This window comes from Ascaphus truei, chromosome 4 (genome assembly GCF_040206685.1).
Source record: "Ascaphus truei isolate aAscTru1 chromosome 4, aAscTru1.hap1, whole genome shotgun sequence".
Lineage (NCBI taxonomy): Eukaryota > Metazoa > Chordata > Amphibia > Anura > Ascaphidae > Ascaphus > Ascaphus truei.
Genome location: NC_134486.1, coordinates 421603960 through 421626513, shown reverse-complemented (window position 1 = coordinate 421626513; position 22554 = coordinate 421603960). Strand labels below are relative to the sequence as shown.

The window sequence follows — 22554 nt, the reverse complement described above, 5'->3', positions numbered from 1 at the left end:
TGGCAGACCACTGGAATTGGGTCTGCAGCTTGGCCATTCGCTCCTCCTGTGCTGCCTGCTGCTGGTTTAGGTGCTGGGTTTGCTGCTGCCAAAGTCTTTCATCTCTCTCTGCTTGCAGCCGAGCCTGCTCCTGCATTAACTGTCCCTGCTGTTTGGTCTGCTCGCACAAAAACTCTTTCAAAAATTCTTCCATTTTTTTCATTCTTGTGTGTATGTGTGTGTATGGCCCTTTAACTGCAGGGGCCTTTCAAAATCCTTCCCAATTCTTAACACCATATGTTGCAGGGTACATGCAACTACACACGTGGGTTTCTTGCCAAGGCTTATTTATTTAGCCTTAACAGATATACAACACACAAAACAAAAATAGCTTTTCTTCAGCAAAAACAAAACAGTTTCTCTTTAGCAGACAGTGTGTAACTCAGGCAGCAATCCCTTTTCTAAGCAGGAGACAGACAGTTTATAATTCAGTTACTTTGTTTATCAGACCTTGTATCAGGAAATTTCTTTAGCAGCAGCTTACTCCTCTCTCATCAACACCAACCCTCCATGTGTCTACAGCCTGGGTTTTAACACACCTTGATTAGGCAGCTGGGATCCAACTAATTGTCCTGAGGTTCCCAGCTGAAGTTAACCTAGTCAGTGCTGCTCTGCAGACTAGACATAGGTTTTCCAGGCATATAACTGGTGGCTTTTATTTACCCTGTCACAGTCACTCAGGTTACGACTCGGCTTGGCGGACTTCTCTCTTTGGCTCTCGACCCCGGATCTCCCTGACGACGCAGTTTCTTTCGCCCCTGGACCCCTGCTCGGACCCCTACCTTCCGGACCTCACCTATCCCTGGCCTTGGCTAACGGCAACTACCACTACTCTGCTTCCGGTACCGGCAAGTATTGCTACAGCTATTCCCACCTGGCCAGGCAACCCCAAACACCACACTCCGGACACGCTCCTTCTGCTGCGGGTGCGTGCAGATATACGTCCCCAACTCAGTATAAGGGACGGGTCTGGTCTGCGGGCAGCACCGGCGTAACAGTGTGTAAATATAAAAGTAATGGTACTCTAGGTGTGTACATATAATAGTAATGGTACTCTGGGTGTGTAAATATAATAGTAATCGTACTCTGGGTGTGTAAATATAATAGTCATGGTACTCCGGGTGTGTAAATATACTAGTCATGGTACTCCGGGTGTGTAAATATACTAGTCATGGTACTCTGGGTGTGTACATATAAAAGTAATGGTACTCTGGGTGTGTAAATATAAAAGTAATGGTACTCTGGATGTGTAAATATCAAAGTAATGGTACCCTGGACGTGTACATATATACTCTGGGTGTGTACATATATAAGTAGTGGTCCCGTGTGCTGCGACGTCACCCTTAGTGCCAGGAGTCCTGTGCGTGAGACACTCTCCTATATCACATAAGAGGCAGTTACTCCCCCTGATCCCTGTCACTAATACCCGTTACTCCCGGCACCTCTGCGGCAGTGACAGGGGACGCTGCCGACACCAGCAGTTTGCAAGAAGCGTTATTTATTGTGATTGTGCTTGTTACAGCCCAGCAGATTGTTACACGCTTCATGCAGAGGACCTGTGTGTTATGCTTACAGACCTACCCCAGCAGTGAAAGGGTCAAGGAGTCCAGTAGCAATGATTAACCACTTCAGTGCCAGATAGGGCTGTAAATTCATTGTGCAACTGAGCCAGCTGCAGCCCTCCCTGTGTTAGTGAGAAGTGGGGTCCTCCCCTCCTCATATAAAAGCATCCCCAGGGACTGCACCCCCAAATATCACCGGGGTCTCCCGGGTGCTGAACCGGAGCAATAAACAGCACCAGATTTATCAGGAAAGGGGCCACCAGGAGGAGACCCCATAACTAACCTCTCCTGCATGTGATCCCCCCACCAGGAGGAGACCCCATAACTAAACCTCTCCTGCATGTGATCCCCCCACCAGGAGGAGACCCCATAACTAAACCTCTCCTGCATGTGATCCCCCCCAGCAGGAGACCCCATAACTAACCTCTCATGCATGTGATCCTCGTGTATAAGCCTGACCCCGACGAGAGGAGATCCAACACAGGCCATATTAGCGATTGTCACTGTGAGTCTCAGCGTCACCGTATCTGCATCACCTTGTCTTAGCGTCAACTTCTGACGCAGCGTGTGGGTTTCAGCATCACTGTGTGCCTCAGCGTCACCGCACACCTCCACGTCACTGCGCGCCTCAGGGTCACCGTGCGCATCAGCGTGTGCGTCTCAGCGGCACTGTATCTGTGTCACCGTGCGTCTCAGCGTCACTGTATCTGTGTCACCATGCATCTCGGCGTCACTGTATCTGTGTCACCATGCATCTCGGCGTCACTGTGCGTCTCAGCGTCACTGTATGTGTGTCACCGTGCGTCTCAGTGTCACTGTATCTGTGTCACCGTGCGTCTCGGTGTCACTTTATCTGTGTCACCGTGCATCTCGGCGTCACTGTATCTGTGTTACCGTGCATCTCGGCGTCACTGTGCGTCTCAGCGTCACTGTATCTGTGTCATCGTGCGTCTCGGCGTCACTGTATCTGTGTCACCGTGTGTCTCGGCGTCACTGTATCTGTGTCACCGTGCATCTCGGCGTCACTGTGCGTCTCAGCATCACTGTATCTGTGTCACCGTGCATCTCGGTGTCACTGTGCATCTCAGCGTCACTGTATCTGTGTCACCGTGCATCTCGGCGTCACTGTATCTGTGTTACCGTGCATCTCGGCGTCACTGTGCGTCTCAGCGTCACTGTATCTGTGTCATCGTGCGTCTCGGCGTCACTGTATCTGTGTCACCGTGTGTCTCGGCGTCACTGTATCTGTGTCACCGTGCATCTCGGCGTCACTGTGCGTCTCAGCATCACTGTATCTGTGTCACTGTGCATCTCGGCGTCACTGTATCTGTGTCACCGTGCGTCTCGGCGTCACCGTGCGTCTCGGCGTCACTGTATCTGTGTCACCGTGCGTCTCAGCGTCACTGTATCTGTGTCAACGTGCATCTCGGCGTCACTGTGCATCTCAGCGTCACTGTATCTGTGTCACCGTGCATCTCGGCGTCACTGTATCTGTGTCACCGTGCATCTCGGCGTCACTGTATCTGTGTCACCATGCGTCTCGGCGTCACTGTATCTGTGTCACCGTGCATCTCGGCGTCACTGTATCTGTGTCACCGTGCATCTCGGCGTCACTGTATCTGTGTGACCATGCACCTTGGCGTCACTGTGCGTCTCGGCATCACCGTGCATCTCCGGAACGCCTTTACCCTGATAATCCCTTCTCTGGGACGCCTTCCCCTGATAATCCCTGTGCTGTTCCTTGTCCCAGTTTTACAGCTGGGAGAATTAAGACACTTTCCTTTGTATAAAGTGATGCGCGTTACTGTGTATAAAGTGATACGCGTTACTGTGTATAAAGTGATACGCGTTACTGTGTATAAAGTGATACGAGTTACTGTGGAGTTGCTTCGTGGCCTCACAGGCTCAATAACACCTTACACTATCCAACCAACATTACAGGCGACACGTTGCCTGGCTGAGTGCTTTTTTATACGTTGCTGGCTGGTATTTAACCCATGCAGTGCTTTGATAATTACAGGCAAAAACACGCTCGCTGCGGAGATTCAATGAGATCTCTTTAACCCCTTCCATTCTGCTGCCACGTGCCTGCCACGCAGAAAGTTATACTATACCCCAGTGCTGTATAGTAATATACCTGTATCCTCCCATAGTGTTAGCTAACATGGTGCTTTGTGTGCAGGGATTGTTAACCCCCTGAGTGCCAGTGGGCCAGCATTGCCTAGCAGAGCCGCCTGCCTTGGGTCCCATAGCTGTTGGACTATCCGGAATGGCTGAGAGTACCAGCATCTCCCGGGTGTGCCTGTCCTGTCCTACACCCTGTTTGCTCTGCGACTCATTTGTGAGTACTTAGGGATGCTCGCGAGTTGGGTTATCATGAGGTGGAAAGATGATCCCGACTGGTAATACCTGATGGTAACCCAACCCCTGAGTGTTCGTTGTGGGACAGTGTGTCGGTGAGCATGGGGATCCATTCGCCTGGTAACAGTTTGTTGTTGCTGGGTGTCACATCTCTGTCTCTGCTAAGAGGCTGTCGCCCAGGCCAGAGGTCAGGAGCACTCCGTGAGGACCTGTGAGGGGGAGAGGACAGTGACACAAAGTGACCGGTGTTAATGACTTCTCCCGCGCTCGTTATCTCCTCTATACAGGCTACTTTCCCTCACTGCAACCACGTGACATCGGCTCTCCCTCCCGTCCTCCCTTCTGTAAACCTCCTCAGGGGACCGTGTCCAAAATGCCGTCAGGCCGCCTTCCCTTTATTGAAATGAATAGAGACCCTTTTCTGTCAGTGCTATAACCACACCTTCGTCAGGACAACGTTTCGCGCCTATAACCACACATTCGTCAGGACAACGTTTCGGGGCTATAACCACACCTTCGTCAGGACAATGTTTCAGGCCTATAACCACACATTCGTCAGGACAACGTTTCGCGCCTATAACCACACATTCGTCAGGACAACGTTTCGGGGCTATAACCACACCTTCGTCAGGACGTTTCGGGCCTATAACCCCACCTTCGTCAGGACAACTTTTCGGGCCTATAACCCCACCTTCGTCAGAACAACGTTTCGGGCCTAAACCGCACCTTCGTCAGGACAACTTTTCGGGCCTATAACCGCACCTTCGTCAGGACAACGTTTCGGGCCTATAATCGCACCTTCGTCAGAACAACGTTTCGGGCCTATAACCACACCTTCATGGAGACCCCAAACTCTCCTCTATACAACACGTGGAGACCCCAAATTCTCCTCCATACAACACGTGGAGACCCCAAATTCTCCTCTATATAACACGTGGAGACACACCTGTGAGCACCCCTGGAATACGTGGGAAATATGCTCATTTAATATGCAAAGTATATTAAAATTATTTCAATTAGCATACTTCCCAGGTATCTCTGGTGTGTATTTCTCCCTCCCTCACTCTCCCTCTCTCCTCTCACTCTCTCCCATGCTCTCCCTCCCTCCCACTCTCTCCCCCTCTACACATACCTCTCTCCCACCTCTCTCCCTCCCTCACTCTCTCTCTCCCTCCCACTCTCTCCCCCTCTATACATACCTCTCTCCCTCCACTCTCTCCCTCCTTCCTCTCTCTCTCCCTCCCTCTCAGTCTCTCACCCTCTACACATACCTCTCACTCCCACTCTCTCACCCTCTATACATACCTCTCCCCTCTCTCTCGTTCCCACTATCTCCCCCTATATACATACCTCTCTCTATTCCCCCTCTCGCTCCCACTCTCTCCTCTTTTATACATACCTCTCCCCCTCTCCCTCTCACCCCCTCTCACCCCCACTCTCTCCCCCTCTATACATACCTCTTCCGCCTCAGTCTCCCCCTCTTCCTCCCACTTTCTCCCCCTTTATACATACCTCTCTCCCTCTCTTCCCCCCTGTGACAGGGTAAACAAAAGCCACCAGTTATATACCTGGAAAACCTATGTCTAGTCTGCAGTGCAGCACTGACTAGGTTAACTTCAGCTGGGAACCTCAGGACAATTAGTTGGATCCCAGCTGCCTAATCAAGGTGTGTTAAAACCCAGGCTGTAGACACATGGAGGCTGTCTGTTGAGGAGTGAGGACTAAGCTGCTAAAGAGATTCCTGAAGAGAATTCCTGATACAAGGTCTGATTAGTAAAGTAAATGAATTGTGAACGGTCTGTGCCCTGCATAGAAAAGGGTAGCTGCATTATTTTTAGACTGTTTGGTTTGGTTTGCTGAAGAAAAAGCCATTTTTCTTTTCTCTGGTTTGCTGAAGGAAAAAAGCAATTTTTATTTTGTGTGCTGTATATCTTTTTAAGGCTAAATAAATAAGCCTTGTCAAGAAACCCGCGTGTGTAGTTGCATGTACCCTGCAACATATGGTGTCAGAAGTGGGATTTGATTTTTTCAAAAGGCTCCTGCAGTTAAAGGGCCACACACACACACACAAGAATGGAAGAAATGTTGAAAGCGTTTCTGTGCGAGCCGGCCCGGCTGCAAGCGGAGAAAGATGAAAGACTACAAACAGCACAGGATGAGCGGATTGCCAAGCTGCTGACCCAAATCCAAGAGTCTGCCAGTGCAGAACTGGCCAGCAGACCCCCCGATACTCCTGAGGAAAATGGCTCCGAATGAGGATCCAGAGGCTTTTTTACTAACATTTGAAAGAGTCGCCGAAGCTCAGGGCTGGGCTGCAGATCGCTGGGCAACTGCTTTGGCCCCGCTCCTCATAGGGGAAGCCCAGGCTTCATATCAGGGCCTCCCTACAGATCAGGCAATGGACTACCGACAAGTAAAATCCGCCATACTGGATCGCTTAGGTCTGACCCCAGAGACCTACCGGCAGCAGTTCCGGAATATGAAGTACACCGCTAAGATGAGACCCCGGGTCCACGCTCAGCGATTATTGGACTTGTGTACGCGCTGGATACAACCCGAGGAGTGCACTAAGGAGGCAATTCTTGAGCAGGTGGTTTTGGAACAATTTCTACAAATAATACCCCCTTCCGCACGCTCGTGGGTTAAACGCCACGCTGCTGAAACCCTAGCTTTGGCGGTCCGACTCGTGGAGAACTTCCTTGGGGCTGAGCAGCAGGCGAGTGTCCTGGACCCGACTCCACCGGCACTTGCGGACGCCCAAAGAGGGAGGTCGGATCAATGGGGAACCTACGGCCCGTCACGGAACCGCCAAGTCCAAAGGAAGGAGCAGTCATTCCAGCAAGGACGGAGTCCAAATGCTGGTCCCCGCAGAGACCCTCATCTCCTTCCGGATGTCGGCTCGTCGCAAAGTGAGAGGAACTTGCGAGGACGTCGCTCACAGGACCCACCAGATGTCTGGTCTCCAGTAACCGGTCCAGCGGAGCGCTATCCACAGCCCCCTCCTGCGAGGGAACCCTCTCCATGTTCCGCCTGCGGAGAACAAGGCCACCGGTATGTGGACTGTCCACTGATGGATTGTTCATTCAGCAGAACCGTCGCCTCGGCTTTTACTAAGGAAAATTACAAGCCCTGGCTACTTCCAGCCCTAATTGGGGGAAAAACCGTCCAGGCCCTTGTAGATTCGGGCTCTGGGAAAACTCTGGTCCTCCAGGAACTGTTACTGCCCAACGTGTGTTCTTTTGACTCCCCATGGAGCATAGAATGTATACACGGCGATGTAAAACGCAATCCGACGGACAAAATCCGGCTACAGATAAAAGGTCAGGAGGCTTACCTCGAAGTAGGAGTCGCTCCTTGGCTCCCTGCCCTCGTTGTGCTCGGTCGGGACTGGCCTTTCTTTTCGGACCTAATGGCCCCAGTCTTTCACGAGGAGCCTCCTTCTAGGGCTCAGGAGAACCCTGGTAAACTGTTCCCCTTCTCGGCAGACCTTTTTCCCAGTAGACAAAGGGTTCAAAAGACTCGGAAGCAAAGACGCTTGGACAAACAGGACTGGTTGCAGAAATCCGGGTCTCAAAGTGACCATTCTAGTAGTCAGAGGTCACAAGTGATGGCTGGGGATGGCCAAAGGGAGGGGGATATGGGCCCTGGAGATTTACCAGACCTGTACCTCCCTGACTTTCGCCAGAAACAGAGGGAAGACCCAGGCCTTGCTAGACAGTATGACAAGGTGGTGAAAATTGATGAACAGATTTTAGATGCACAAGGGGTGATAGTTGTGACGGGAGACGCGCTTAATAACACATTTATATTTCGTGGGTCCTGATTGAGCAGAACAGGTTGAGCAAAATAAACTGAGATTTATTCCCTTGATAGGCAAACACACGACAACTGCAGAATAAACTTAATAATTACACTCACGGGTAGAGAAACAGAGGATAATGTCCAGAAATGTGCAAAGCACCAGGAGATTGTCTTTCAAAATGTAGTCCATTTGCAAATTGCCAAATAAATAGCCAGTCCAATCCTTCTGTGCATGTGCAAAGTCTTTTCTGGTAGTTTTAAATGCTTGAAGAAATCAGGTAACAACAGCAACAACACAGGAATAACACAGGAATGAGGGGTAAAGGCCTTTTTAAGGACAAGGGCCTGTGAAGTGTTACATTAGCCTCATCCCATTGGCAAGGAATTATCTTCCTCCTATCAGAACCTGCCAGGTCACATGGGCAAATCCTACAGCCAGCTCAGGTAACTCTGAGCATGCTCAGTAAGCAGCTTGGTAGCACTGCTAAGTAAAAAGGGGCCACTCATTTCTGGGGACGCAATGTCTGGAGTTTGGTCCCAAGGTGTGAAATATCTAGGATGAGTAACAGGATCTGCTACTCAGAAACATCCTGATTAAGTGACACTTTATGAATCTGGGGTCTTTTGATATGCAACTTCCAGAGAGACTTACAGCTGTGGGCCTAGCAGGCTAGCTTTGAAGCTTGCATAGGCAAGTAACCCAGCTCATAGGTGTCAAAACATTTGGTTCTGGTATGCAAAACAAAGGCAGGCAGAAAAAAACAGCATCCTGCCGGTACATATTAACTGCACCAGAAAGGCACTTCATCAAAAATATATGTTTCCCTTATGACAAAGTTATATTTTTAATATGTGTGTACTTGGGGGATTACACTGAGGCGGCACCCCAAAAATCAGGGTGCTGGCTCACTCCGTTCCTAAATTAGCAGTCTTAAAAGGGGAACAGCATATAATATTAACCCCTTCATCCCCAATACGAAATAGGGGTAACCAGCCGAGCCCACTGCCTTTATTAATGCGCTGATTACCCCCCATTTTCGCCACAATAGTATTCCCCCATTTTGAGCTATCAAAGGATATCCTATATAGGGTGAATAAGCAGACACAAACAGGGGAGGTCCCCGGACAGATATTGGTTCCCAAGGCGTTTGTTAAATCTGTGTTCACTCTAGCCCATACTGTCCCTTGGGGTGGTCACCTGGGCAGGGATAAAACATTGGACCGTATTTCATCCCGATTCTATTGGCCAGGGATGCATAGTGATATTGCTAAGCTATGTGCAGCATGTCCGGAGTGCCAGTTAACTAGTCCAAAAGGACAAAAAACAGCCCCTTTGGTTCCTCTACCCTTGGTGTCAGTTCCCTTTGAGAGGATTGGGGTAGACTTGGTAGGACCTCTAGAACCTTCTGCGAAAGGACACAGGTTTATCCTTGTCATAGTTGATTATGCGACAAGATATCCTGAGGCGTTCCCCCTGAGAACAGCAACGACGAAGCAAGTAGCCAACAAGTTGTTGGAACTGTTCTCACGGGTTGGACTTCCCCAGGTTATGTTGACAGACCAAGGTACAAATTTCATGGCTAAACTGATGCAGGATGTCTTAAAGTTACTAGAGGTCAAGTCTGTTCGGACATTGGTCTACCATCCACAGACTGACGGATTGGTGGAAAGATTTAACCGAACTCTAAAAGGGATGCTGAGGAAATTTGTAGATTCAGAGAAGAGAGCCTGGGATGAACTTCTCCCTTTTCTGCTATTTGCAGTGCGGGAAGTTCCCCAGGCCTCCACGGGATTCTCTCCATTTGAATTGCTCTATGGCCGCCAACCCCGGGGTATCCTAGACCTCCTAAAGGAGTCCTGGGAGGAACAGCGGTCCCCTTCTAAGAATACCCTGCAATATGTACTAGACCTTAGGAAGCGCCTAGATGTGGTCGGCCATTTTGCCAGGGAGAATCTTAGATCAGCCCAGGACAGTCAGGAGAGACATTACAATCAGAATGCTCGCATGAGAGTGTTTCACCCAGGAGACCAGGTGATGTTATTGTTACCCAGTTGCGAGAGTAAACTCCTGGCCAAATGGCAGGGCCCATTCGAAGTACTCCGCCGTACGGGTGATGTGGATTACGAGATCGCTCAACCAGGGTCCAGGAGGGGTAAACAAATTTACCATGTGAACTTGCTGAAACCCTGGAAAATGCAGCGGTCTCTATTCATCCACCCGGTGGAGGAGGAAACGGACTTGGGTCCTCAGCCTCCACGGGAGAACATCGTGGGTGACAATAAAATCCCAATGGGTAAACAGTTGTTCTCTGAACAAAAAGGGGACTTGTTAGCAATAATTACTCAATTCCAGGATGTTTTTTCTGACTTACCAGGACAAACTAACTTAATTTCCCATGCAATCGAGACAGCACCTGGGGTAAAAGTACGTTCCCGTCCTTATAGGTTGCCTGAAAGTCGTAGGGCTCTGGTAGAGAAGGAGGTACAAGAAATGTTACACTTAGGAGTGATTGAGGAATCATGCAGTGAGTGGTGTAGTCCACTAATTATGGTCCCTAAACCCGATGGGAAGGTAAGATTTTGTGTGGACCTCCGAAAGGTCAATGCGGTATCCAAGTTTGACGCATATCCAATGCCAAGGGTGGACGAATTAATTGACGCCCTTGGTAACGCGGAATATATATCCAAGTTGGACTTGACAAAAGGATACTGGCAAATACCCTTAGAGGAAAAGTCCAAATGCAAAACAGCCTTTGCCACTCCCATGGGTTTATACCAGTTTGTGACAATGCCATTTGGACTGCATGGAGCCCCAGCCACATTTCAGAGACTCATGGATAAGGTACTGAGGCCCCATAGGACTTATGCCGCAGCTTACCTAGATGACATTGTCATTTATAGTAAACAATGGCGGGCCCATCTAAATAGGCTGAAAGCGGTCCTCAAATCTCTAAGAGAGGCAGGGCTCAAAGCCAGCCCTAAGAAATGTGCCTTGGGTAAAGCGGAAACCAAATACTTAGGGTATGCAGTGGGAGGTGGAAAAGTAAGGCCACTAGCCGACAAGGTAGCTGCCCTGAAAGAAGTTCCGACCCCCCAAACAAAAACGCAGGTACGCTCTCTGCTGGGTTTAGCAGGGTACTACCGGCGGTTCATCCCCAACTATTCGGAAGTGGCAGCCCCTTTAACGGACCTCACAAAAAAGTGTGCCCCTACACAAGTGGTGTGGTCAAGGGATTGTCAGAGAGCCTTTGAGGACATAAAAAGGTGTCTATCAGAGGGTCCCATCCTTAGAAGCCCAGACTTCAACAGCCCTTTTATAGTGCAAACAGATGCATCAGAGATAGGGCTAGGGGCAGTGTTGTCACAACAGTTTGAGGGAGTTGATCATCCTATTATTTTCCTGAGTAGGAAATTGTTCCCAAGGGATAAAAACTACTCAGTGATTGAGAAAGAGTGCCACGCAGTAAAGTGGGCAATAGAGGCTTTGAGGCATTACCTGGCATGAGTCCATTTTACTTTGGTGACGGATCATGCTCCACTGAAGTGGTTAAATAGCATGAAGGATTCCAATGCTAGATTGACTAGGTGGTATATGGCCCTCCAACCCTTCTCATTTGAGATTCAGCACAGGCCGGGAAAAGAGAACGCAAATGCTGACTTCTTTTCTAGAGAAGGGGTGGATGGTCGGGCTTCAGCCGTGCGTAGCCCCAGCCACACACTAACAGGGGAGGAATGTGACAGGGTAAACAAAAGCCACCAGTTATATGCCTGGAAAACCTATGTCTAGTCTGCAGTGCAGCACTGACTAGGTTAACTTCAGCTGGGAACCTCAGGACAATTAGTTGGATCCCAGCTGCCTAATCAAGGTGTGTTAAAACCCAGGCTGTAGACACATGGAGGCTGTCTGTTGAGGAGTGAGGAGTAAGCTGCTAAAGAGATTGCTGAAGAGAATTCCTGATACAAGGTCTGATTAGTAAAGTAAATGAATTGTGAACTGTCTGTGCCCTGCATAGAAAAGGGTAGCTGCATTATTTTTAGACTGTTTGGTTTGGTCTGCTGAAGAAAAAGCCATTTTTCTTTTCTCTGGTTTGCTGAAGGAAAAAGCTATTTTTGTTTTGTGTGCTGTATATCTTTTTAAGGCTAAATAAATAAGCCTTGTCAAGAAACCCGCGTGTGTAGTTGCATGTACCCTGCAACACCCCCACTCACTCCTTCACTCTCCCCCTCTGCCTCCCACTCTCTCCCCCTCTATACATACCTCCCCCCTCTCTCTTTCCCCCCACTCCCTCCTTCACTCTCTCCCTCTCCCTCCCACTCTCTCCCCCTCTATACATACCTCTCTCCCCCTCACTCCCCCTCTCTACCCCTCTACACATACCTCTCTCCCTCTCTTCCCCCCAATCCCTCCTTCACTCTCTCCCTCCCACTCTCTCCCTCTATACATACCGCTCTCCCTCTTTCCCCCCACTCCCTCCTTTACTCTCTCCCTCTTCCTCCCACTCTCTCCCCCTCTATACATACCTCTCTCCCCCTCACTCCCCCTCTCTCCCTCCCACTTTCCCCCCTCTCTCCCCCTCTCTGAATCCTCCCGGGCTGCTCCTGTCTGTAAGAGAGGCGATACAGAATCAGTCGCCCTCCCTGCGCCTCTAACAGGCGATCGCGGGGGGTTTATTTTAATAATCACAGTATTGCAGCAGGGGGTCTCCGGAGCTGAACTGCATTAATTTCAGCCTCTGCGACCCCCTGCTTCCCAAGTTACAGACCCCGGTATGGGGTGCTGGTATCTCCGCCATGTTTAATGTCCCGGTCGCGTGACTGGGACATTTATACAATGCAGGAGATACCGGCACCCCACCCCGGGGGGCCTGTAATATTAGTATCGATATGTTGCCTAGTTCACCTCCTCTGGCTGACCCCTCTGTGTTAGGTCCCTGAGTGAGCCCCTCTCTTCTCACGTGTATTGGTTGTGACAGGGATAGGGTGGGCTATTGGTGGAACAAACACGTGAGTAACAAGCGCCCCCCATTCAGAGACCCGATGGAAAGAAAACTCTTCTTAACTTCCGAAGAAACCAAACCAGCGCCGTGCGAGATCTGCGCCCGATCCCGCGAACATATCGGGAGGTTATTGTCCCACACTCCCTGCCCCTGCGCTAAGCTCCCCTCCCCCGTGGCACCCGAGGCTTCCTTCTCACGCCATACTGTCCCACACTCCCTGCCCCTGCCCTAAGCTCCCCTCTCCCGTGGCACCCAGAGACTTCCTTCTCACGCCATTGTCATGGGAGAGGGGGTTTGGCCCGGTATTAAAGGGGTTACACCCCATTTGGCCACCCCCTGCTTTCACTTGGGAAGCAAGGGGTTAACTGGACTACGGTCCAGTAATGTGCTTTTACCCTGCTTCAGCAACCAAATGTATATTCCCTGTAAATGTGTATTGTTCCCATTCCAGTGTTTGCACCAACACATACACTGTGTTACGCCGGTGCTGCCCGCAGACCAGACCCGTCCCCTGTGCTGAGGTGGGACGTAGGGATACACGCACCCGCAGCAAAGGGAGCGCGTCCGGAGTGTGGTGTTAGTGTTGCCAGGCCAGGTATAGTAATGAAGACAATACTTGCCGGTACCGGTAGTAGAGGAGGAGTAGTTATTGCCGTTGCCAAGATCAGGGATAGGAGAGTTGCGGATGATCGAAGGTATAAGCCGTGTTACAGGGATGCCAGAAGTCACGAAGTCCAAGTAGAGCCGAAGTCGAGAGCCAGAGGGGGTAGTCGTCCAATCCGCGTCAATACCTGAGGAGTCACTGAGAGAGTAGTCAAATGCTTCCATACAGAGACTATGTCGAGCGACGAGTGATGGGAAGCACAGGCATAATAAAGCTGGGCAGGCCAATGGGAAAAGGGGGCAGGCCTGGAGGACTGCAAGGAGTCCTCCCTGATAGGAGGGAGGTGTTACAGCCCAGCTGAGTGTAATCATTGATTTGCATGGAACTGTGTGATGCTTGGGGGCGACGCCTCACTGCAGGAGCAGTGGTTAAAAGTGCTCTGTTAGGCGTGTGCTCTGTAAGCTGAGAATGCATGCACATAACGTCTGAGGCTGGCGTGCGTGTAGGTGTGCGTGCAGGAGGGCGTGGGCGCGCCCGGCGCTGAGCAGAGGAATCGCCGAGGGGAGTGATCCCGCGACGGCGGCAGGGGCGAGGAGCCATGGAGGACGGTAAGGCAGGATTGTTTTGTGGGTCCAGGGACTCCCTGCGGAGAGGGGGTGCTCTGTGTGGGAAGCGAGAAGAACGCCGATTCCTGACACACTGGGATTGATGCGGAAGGGAAAGGGTTGATGTTAATTCAGTGTTTATAGCCCTTTGTTCCATTTTCCCGCCTTTTCAGGCTCCATATTGCAGCCTCCCATAGGTCGCCATTGCAGCTCCATACATTCCAATGGCGGATCTGGCGGTTTGGGCCCGTTTCCATGGAAGACCTGCGGGTGGCGCCCGAGAGGAGGAGCGGCGGTTCCCCATTGTAAGTCAATGGAGCCATCCATTTCAATGGGGATTCCTCGACGCCGACCTCCAGGAACAGGTTGGCAGCCATCCAAACCGCAAACCGCAGAAGCGGATACAATATCTTAAAAAGAGCTTTTATCACACTAGTTCAAGGTCAAGCACAATTGGCGTGGGAAACTTAGGATCTAGGGCACCCAGAAATAAAACTCTTTTTGCACCTAGACCCTAGGAGCCCTCACACACGACCATCACCGGGTCCGGGAATGAAGGACCCCCGTAAAGGGTCGCGCTCATCAAGAGGGTCGCGCCATTGACTCTAATGGCGGAGTGGAGGTCCCATTGAATCCCATGGCGGCGCTCGCCCATGCATTGCCTATGGCGGCGCCGGCCATTGATTCCAATGGGGAAAAGCCACGTGGCGTTAAAACGGCTAAGTCCGAAAGTGTAAAATGTGTAAGCCCATATCTCCGGTTCTGTGAGGACCAGAGGGCTGGGATTTGGGTCGCATGTAGTCACTGCTCCGGCATGACTGCATGGCCACTTCCAGCCCTCTCCGATCAACCAGACGGAGTATGGGCAAATGTAAAGAATTGTGGTTTTCCTATAGACTTCAAAGCGGAGTTGCTCCATTGAAAGCCTATGGCGGCAGAGCGCATTGACGTCAACGGCGGAGTTGCTCCATTGAAAGCCTATAGCGGCGGAGCCCGTTGATTTCAATGGGAGAGTGAAAAGCAGAGATTTATTTTAGCTATGGCGGAGAATCCTGCATTAAAGTTAATAGGGGATTTTAACTGTTTTTTTGTATCTCCGGTTCTGGGGGTCGTGGAAGGCTGAAACTTGGCCACTTTTGCAAAGATCCTCCGGCATGAGGACCTGGCCAATTTCAGCCCGCTCAGACCCACAGAATGGATTATTTTAATATGTGAAGGTATTAAAGAATGAATTGTATTTTTGGTCTGGTATAAAAACTCAGAGCCCATATGGTAGGTTAATGCTCACAGGGGAGACAAGTTGTCTACCATAAACCCTCTGATCAAAGGCTGACCGCTCTGATTGTGTACAATAGGGCGGAGAAACGCAGGGCCTGAGTGTTCTGTAAGTGTCATAATTCACACATGCAGACAGAGGGATTTCCTGACTACAAAGCAATCTGCTAGACAGCCAGGGGCCCCAGGGTTAAGGTATGGGGGCTGAAACTCCATATAAACGAGGTTAAGCCCTATGCCCATTGTTTCTCGTGTCTTTTCGTGATGGCTTCATCTGAACCTGTATTACCAACTGCTTGATGTCTGATCGCTGGGTGAATTGCTAATCCTGTATCCTGATTACTTCACCATCCCATCCCCCTAAGTAAGTGTCTATATTTTGCCTGTTATTTGTATATCTTGTGTGTTCACCTTCTTCAAGGAATAAACTCTATTTTATTATATCTAAGTCGTGTTCAATTCAACCCAGATATATTTTGGTGTGTATTATTATACCCTATCACTAGCTACCGTGATAGCCATACTGTCCCACACTCCCTGCCCCTGCGCTAAGCTCCCCTTCCCGTGGCACCCCGAGACTTCCTTCTCACGCCATACTGTCCCACACTCCCTGCCCCTGCTCTAAGCTCCCCTCCCCCGTGGCACCCCGAGGCTTCCTTCTCATGCCATACTGTCCCACACTCCCTGCCCCTGTGCTAAGCTCCCCTCCCCCGTGGCACCCCGAGGCTTCCGTCTCACGCCATACTGTCCCACACTCCCTGCCCCTGCGTTAAGCTCCCCTCCCCCGTGGCACCCCGAGGCTTCCTTCTCACGCCATACTGTCCCACACTCCCTGCCCCTGCTCTAAGCTCCCCTCCCCCGTGGCACCCCGAGGCTTCCTTCTCACGCCATACTGTCTCACACTCCCTGCCCCTGCTCTAAGCTTCCCTCCCCCGTGGCACCCGAGGCTTCCGTCTCACGCCATACTGTCCCACACTCCCTGCCCCTGCTCTAAGCTCCCCTCCCCCGTGGCACCCCGAGGCTTCCGTCTCACGCCATACTGTCCCACACTCCCTGCCCCTGCTCTAAGCTCCCCTCCCCCGTGGCACCCCGAGGCTTCCTTCTCACGCCATACTGTCCCACACTCCCTGCCCCTGCTCTAAGCTCCCCTCCCCCGTGGCACCCCGAGGCTTCCTTCTCACGCCATACTGTCCCACACTCCCTGCCCCTGCGCTAAGCTCCCCTCCCCCGTGGCACCCCGAGGCTTCCGTCTCACGCCATACTGTCCCACACTCCCTGCCCCTGCTCTAAGCTCCCCTCCCCCGTGGCACCCCAAGGCTTCCGTCTCACGCCATACTGTCCCACACTCCCTGCCCCTGCTCTAAGCTCCCCTCCCCCGTGGCACCCCGAGGCTTCCGTCTCACGCCATACTGTCCCACACTCCCTGCCCCTGCTCTAAGCTCCCCTCCCCCGTGGCACCCCGAGGCTTCCTTCTCACGCCATACTGTCCCACACTCCCTGCCGCTGCGCTAAGCTCCCCTGCCCCGTGGCACCCCGAGGCTTCCTTCTCATGCCATACTGTCCCACACTCCCTGCCACTGCGCTAAGCTCCCCTCCCCCGTGGCACCCCAAGGCTTCTGTCTCACGCCATACTGTCCCACACTCCCTGCCCCTGCTCTAAGCTCCCCTCCCCCGTGGCACTCCGAGGCTTCCGTCTCACGCCATACTGTCCCACACTCCCTGCCCCGGCGCTAAGCTCCCCTCCCCCGTGGCACCCCGAGGCTTCCTTCTCATGCCATACTGTCCCACACTCCCTGCCCCTGCGCTAAGCTCCCCTCCCCCGTGGCACCCCGAGGCTTCCTTCTCACGCCATACTGTCCCACACTCCCTGCTCCTGCGCTAAGCTCCCCTCCCCCGTGGCACCCCGAGGCTTCCTTCTCACGCCATACTGTCCCACACTCCCTGCCCCTGCGCTAAGCTCCCCTCCCCCATGGCACCCCGAGGCTTCCTTACGCCATACTGTCCCACACTCCCTGCCCCTGCGCTAAGCTCCCCTCCCCCGTGGCACCCCGAGGCTTCCTTCTCATGCCATACTGTCCCACACTCCCTGCCCCTGCGCTAAGCTCCCCTCTCCCGTGGCACCCCGAGGCTTCCTTCTCATGCCATACTGTCCCACACTCCCTGCCCCTGCGCTAAGCTCCCCTCCCCGTGGCACCCCGAGGCTTCCTTCTCACGCCATACTGTCCCACACTCCCTGCCCCTGCGCTAAGCTCCCCTCTCCCGTGGCACCCCGAGGCTTCCTTCTCACGCCATACTGTCCCACACTCCCTGCCCCTGCGCTAAGCTCCCCTCCCCCGTGGCACCCCGAGGCTTCCTTCTCACGCCATACTGTCCCACACTCCCTGCCCCTGCGCTAAGCTCCCCTCCCCCGTGGCACCCCGAGGCTTCCTTCTCCCGCCATACTGTCCCACACTCCCTGCCCCTGCTCTAAGCTCCCCTCCCCGTGGCACCCCGAGGCTTCCTTCTCACGCCATACTGTCCCACACTCCCTGCCCCTGCTCTAAGCTCCCCTCCCCCGTGGCACCCCGAGGCTTCCTTCTCACGCCATACTGTCCCACACTCCCTGCCCCTGCGCTAAGCTCCCCTCCCCCGTGGCACCCCAAGGCTTCCTTCTCACGCCATACTGTCCCACACTCCCTGCCCCTGCGCTAAGCTCCCCTCCCCCGTGGCACCCCGAGGCTTCCTTCTCACGCCATACTGTCCCACACTCCCTGCCCCTGCGCTAAGCTCCCCTCCCCCGTGGCACCCCGAGGCTTCCTTCTCACGCCATACTGTCCCACACTCCCTGCCCCTGCGCTAAGCTCCCCTCCCCGTGGCACCCCGAGGCTTCCTTCTCACGCCATACTGTCCCACACTCCCTGCCCCTGCGCTAAGCTCCCCTCCCCCGTGGCACCCCGAGGCTTCCTTCTCACGCCATACTGTCCCACACTCCCTGCCCCTGCCCTAAGCTCCCCTCCCCCGTGGCACCCAGAGACTTCCTTCTCACGCCATTGTCATGGGAGAGGGGGTTTGGCCCGGTATTAAAGGGGTTACACCCCATTTGGCCAACCCCTGCTCTCACTTGGGAAGCAAGGGGTTAACTGGACTACGGTCCAGTAATGTGCTTTTACCCTGCTTCAGAAACCAAATGTATATTCCCCTGTAAATGTGTATTGTTCCCATTCCAGTGTTTGCACCAACACATACACTGGGATTGATGCGGAAGGGAAAGGGATAATGTTAATTCAGTGTTTATAGCCCTTTGTTCCATTTTCCCGCCTTTTCAGGCTCCATTTTGCAGCCTCCCATAGGTCGCCATTGCAGCTCCATACATTCCAATGGCTGATCTGGCGGTTTGGGCCCGTTTCCATAGAAGACCAGCGGGTGGCGCCCGAGAGGAGGAGCGGCGGTTCCCCATTGTAAGTCAATGGAGCCATCCATTTCAATGGGGATTCCTCGACGCCGACCTCCAGGAACAGGTTGGCAGCCATCCAAACCGCAAACCGCAGAAGCGGATACAATATCTTAAAAAGAGCTTTTATCACACTAGTTCAAGGTCAAGCACAATTGGCGTGGGAAACTTAGGATCTAGGGCACCCAGAAATAAAACTCTTTTTGCCCCTAGGAGCCCCCACACACGACCATCACCGGGTCCGGGAATGAAGGACCCCCGAAAAGGGTTGCGCTCATCAAGAGGGTCACGCCATTGACTCTAATGGCGGAGTGGAGGTCCCATTGAATCCCATGGCGACGCTCGCCCATGCATTGCCTATGGCGGCGCCGGCCATTGATTCCAATGGGGAAAAGCCACGTGGCGTTAAAACGGCTAAGTCCGAAAGTGTAAAATGTGTAAGCCCATATCTCCGGTTCTGTGAGGACCAGAGGGCTGGGATTTGGGTCGCATGTAGTCACTGCTCCGGCATGACTGCATGGCCACTTCCAGCCCTCTCTGATCAACCAGACGGAGTATGGGCAAATGTAAAGAATTGTGGTTTTCCTATAGACTTCAATGGCGGAGTTGCTCCATTGAAAGCCTATGGCGGCAGAGCGCATTGACGTCAACGGCGGAGTTGCTCCATTGAAAGCCTATAGCGGCGGAGCCCGTTGATTTCAATGGGAGAGTGAAAAGCAGAAATTTATTTATTTTAGCTATGGCGGAGAATCCTGCATTAAAGTTAATAGGGGATTTTAACTGTTTTTTTGTATCTCCGGTTCTGGGGGTCGTGGAAGGCTGAAACTTGGCCACTTTTGCAAAGATCCTCCGGCATGAGGACCTGGCCAATTTCAGCCCGCTCAGACCCACAGAACGGATTATTTTAATATGTGAAGGTATTAAAGAATGAATTTTGGGTCTGGTATAAAAACTCAAAGCCCATATGGTAGGTTAATGCTCAGGGGGGAGACAAGTTGTCTACCATAAACCCTCTGATCAAAGGCTGATCGCTCTGATTGTGTACAATAGGGCGGAGAAACGCAGGGCCTGAGTGTTCTGTAAGTGTCATAATTCACACATGCAGACAGAGGGATTTCCTGACTACAAAGCAATCTGCTAGACAGCCAGGCGCCCCAGGGTTAAGGTATGGGGGCTGAAACTCCATATAAATGAGGTTAAGCCCTATGCCCATTGTTCTTCGTGTCTTTTCGTGATGGCTTCATCTGAACCTGTATTACCAACTGCTTGATGTCTGATCGTTGGGTGAATTGCTAATCCTGTATCCTGATTACTTCACCATCCCATCCCCCTAAGTAAGTGTCTATATTTTGCCTGTTATTTGTATATCTTGTGTGTTCACCTTCTTCAAGGAATAAACTCTATTTTATTATATCTAAGTCGTGTTCAATTCAACCCAGATATATTTTGGTGTGTATTATTATAACCTATCACTAGCTACCGTGACAGCCATACTGTCCCACACTTATAGTATGAGTTAAATTATAAATGACAGTACCCTTAGTTGTCAACAGGTAATCATACAGGTAATCATACAGTTTCTCTGACATTATATGAATTATGGATGATAATAAGAATCTGTATATATAAAAGTATATTACAATTGTTGTTCCTCAGCCTTGGGGACATTAAGGACAAGACATACCGACAAGTCTTGTTAAATGTCTTTATTGTTTTTAATTTATATTTTGTATTTTCGATTTATACATGTTTTTGAACCCAGTTTCAAGGTGCATATTGTATCATGTTAGCAGTAATTTTGTTCGTTTTTTAACAGAGTGCTATATGTACCACATTGTATGTTTTTGTTTTATATGGGATCAGTATGGATAAAGCCCATCATCTATGACAGGTAGACCTGATAATTAGATCTTGTTTTCATATCCCTGTCATATACAAAATTGTAGTTGTCCTTGGTTAATCCTAGCCTGTATGTTCCGTGATTGCCTCTAGTGTGGGCGCGGGGGACCCGTTCTGATTGGTGCATTGTCGGCCGTGCACCACTTCCATTGGTGGGCCAGCGACATGCACCGGCCTATGGGAGACCCGCGATGACGTCACTACTGGCAGGAGCGGAGACACTGACTAGAGGAGTCTTGTCAGCCTCACGCTCCGATGTGAGCATGCGCGGACAGGCACAGGGGGCGGTACTTACCCACAATCCTTTGGCTTGGTGGTGCGGCGCCTCAGGTGACGTCACGCGCATGCGCACTGGGTGGCGGCGGCGATTTTGCACAGATTTTCTAAATTTACCAATTATCAATCAGGTACATAAGGGGCCTTATCCTAACACATCCCATACTCCTTGATAAAGGACCCCCAGGTCCGAAACGCGTAGGAGGCTCCTGTTTTTGTCCCCCAAGGGGGTTACCTGTCTTCCTGCATGCACGAATAAAGAATAGCAGTTTTATCCTACACCTGGCTCTCTGGCTGTGCGCCATTCGTCTTTTTATACTGTCCCACACTCCCTGCCCCTGCGCTAAGCTCCCCTCCCCCTGCCCTAAGCTCCCCTCCCCCGTGGCACCCTGAGGCTTCCTTCTCACGCCATACTGTCCCACACTCCCTGCCCCTGCTCTAAGCTCCCCTCCCCCGTGGCACCCCAAGGCTTCCTTCTCACGCCATACTGTCCAACACTCCCTGCCCCTGCTCTAAGCTCCCCTCCCCTATGGCACCCCGAGGCTTCCTTCTCACGCCATACTGTCCCACACTCCCTGCCCCTGCGCTAAGCTCCCCTCCCCCGTGGCACCCCGAGGCTTCCTTCTCACGCCATACTGTCCCACACTCCCTACCCCTGCTCTAAGCTCCCCTGCCCCGTGGCACCCCGAGGCTTCCTTCTCACGCCATACTGTCCCACACTCCCTGCCCCTGCGCTAAGCTCCCCTCCCCCGTGGCACCCCGATGCTTCCTTCTCACACCATACTGTACCGTGGTGAGATTGCTTGTGTCTTTTCTCCCGCGCCGGATGCCTGTCCTCGCGCCCTTCACCCTCCTCTTCCTCCTCCTCCCCCTCCTCGGACAGGAGGTCTGCTATCTGCCGCTGCAGGTCTCTGCTGATGTTGTTCTCAGACACAACCAGGGACCTCAGGGGGGTGGGGTAATTCTGCACCATGTCCAGCAGGATCTGAGAGGGGCACGGGCAGGGAGCCGTCATGTGGGGGAAGAGGGGGGGTTATAGGGAGCCGTCATATGGGGCAAGAGTGGGGGTTATAGGGAGCCGTCATATGGGGCAAGAGTGGGGGTTATAGGGAGCCGTCATATGGGGCAAGAGGGGGGGTTATAGGGAGCCGTCATATGTGGCAAGAGGAGGGGTTATAGGGAGCAGTTATATGGGGTAATAGGAGAAGTTATAGAGAGCGGTTATATGGGGCAAGAGGAGGGGTTATAGGGAGAGGTTAAATGGGGCAATATGAGGGGTAATAGGGAGAGGTCATATGGGGCAAGAGGAGGGGTTATAAGGAGTGTTTATATGGGGCAAGAGGAGGGGTTATAGAGAGAGGTTATATGGGGTAATAGGAGGGGTTATAGGGAGCGGTTATATGGGGTAAGAGAAGGGGTTATAGGGAGAAGTTATATGGGGTAATAGGAGGGGTTATAGGGAGTGGTTATATGGGGCAAGAGGAGGGGTTATAGGGAGAGGTTATATGGGGCAATAGGAGGGGTTATAGGGAGAGGTTAAATGGGGCAATAGGAGGGGTTATATGAGTAAGAGGAGGAGTTATAGGGAGAGGTTATATGGGGTAATAGGAGGAGTTATAGAGAGAGGTTAAATGGGGCAATAGGAGGGGTTATAGGGAGAGGTTAAATGGGGCAATAGGAGGGGTTATAGGGAGAGGTTAAATGG

General features: G+C 52.0%; 1 protein-coding gene across 1 annotated transcript in view; it reads right to left on the bottom strand.

Moving 5' to 3' along the window:
- Window positions 1-333: 333 nt before the first annotated feature.
- The window catches only part of LRRC73 (leucine rich repeat containing 73), a 45523-nt gene continuing 23302 nt past the window's right edge, over window positions 334-22554 (bottom strand). Inside the window, exons 4-5 of the mRNA XM_075598832.1 lie at window positions 21639-21834; window positions 334-4171 (exon numbers count right to left, since the gene is read on the bottom strand). Of these exons, the coding sequence (XP_075454947.1) occupies window positions 4107-4171; window positions 21639-21834 (261 nt within the window). The 3' untranslated portion in view covers window positions 334-4106. The remainder of the gene's footprint in view (window positions 4172-21638; window positions 21835-22554) is intronic.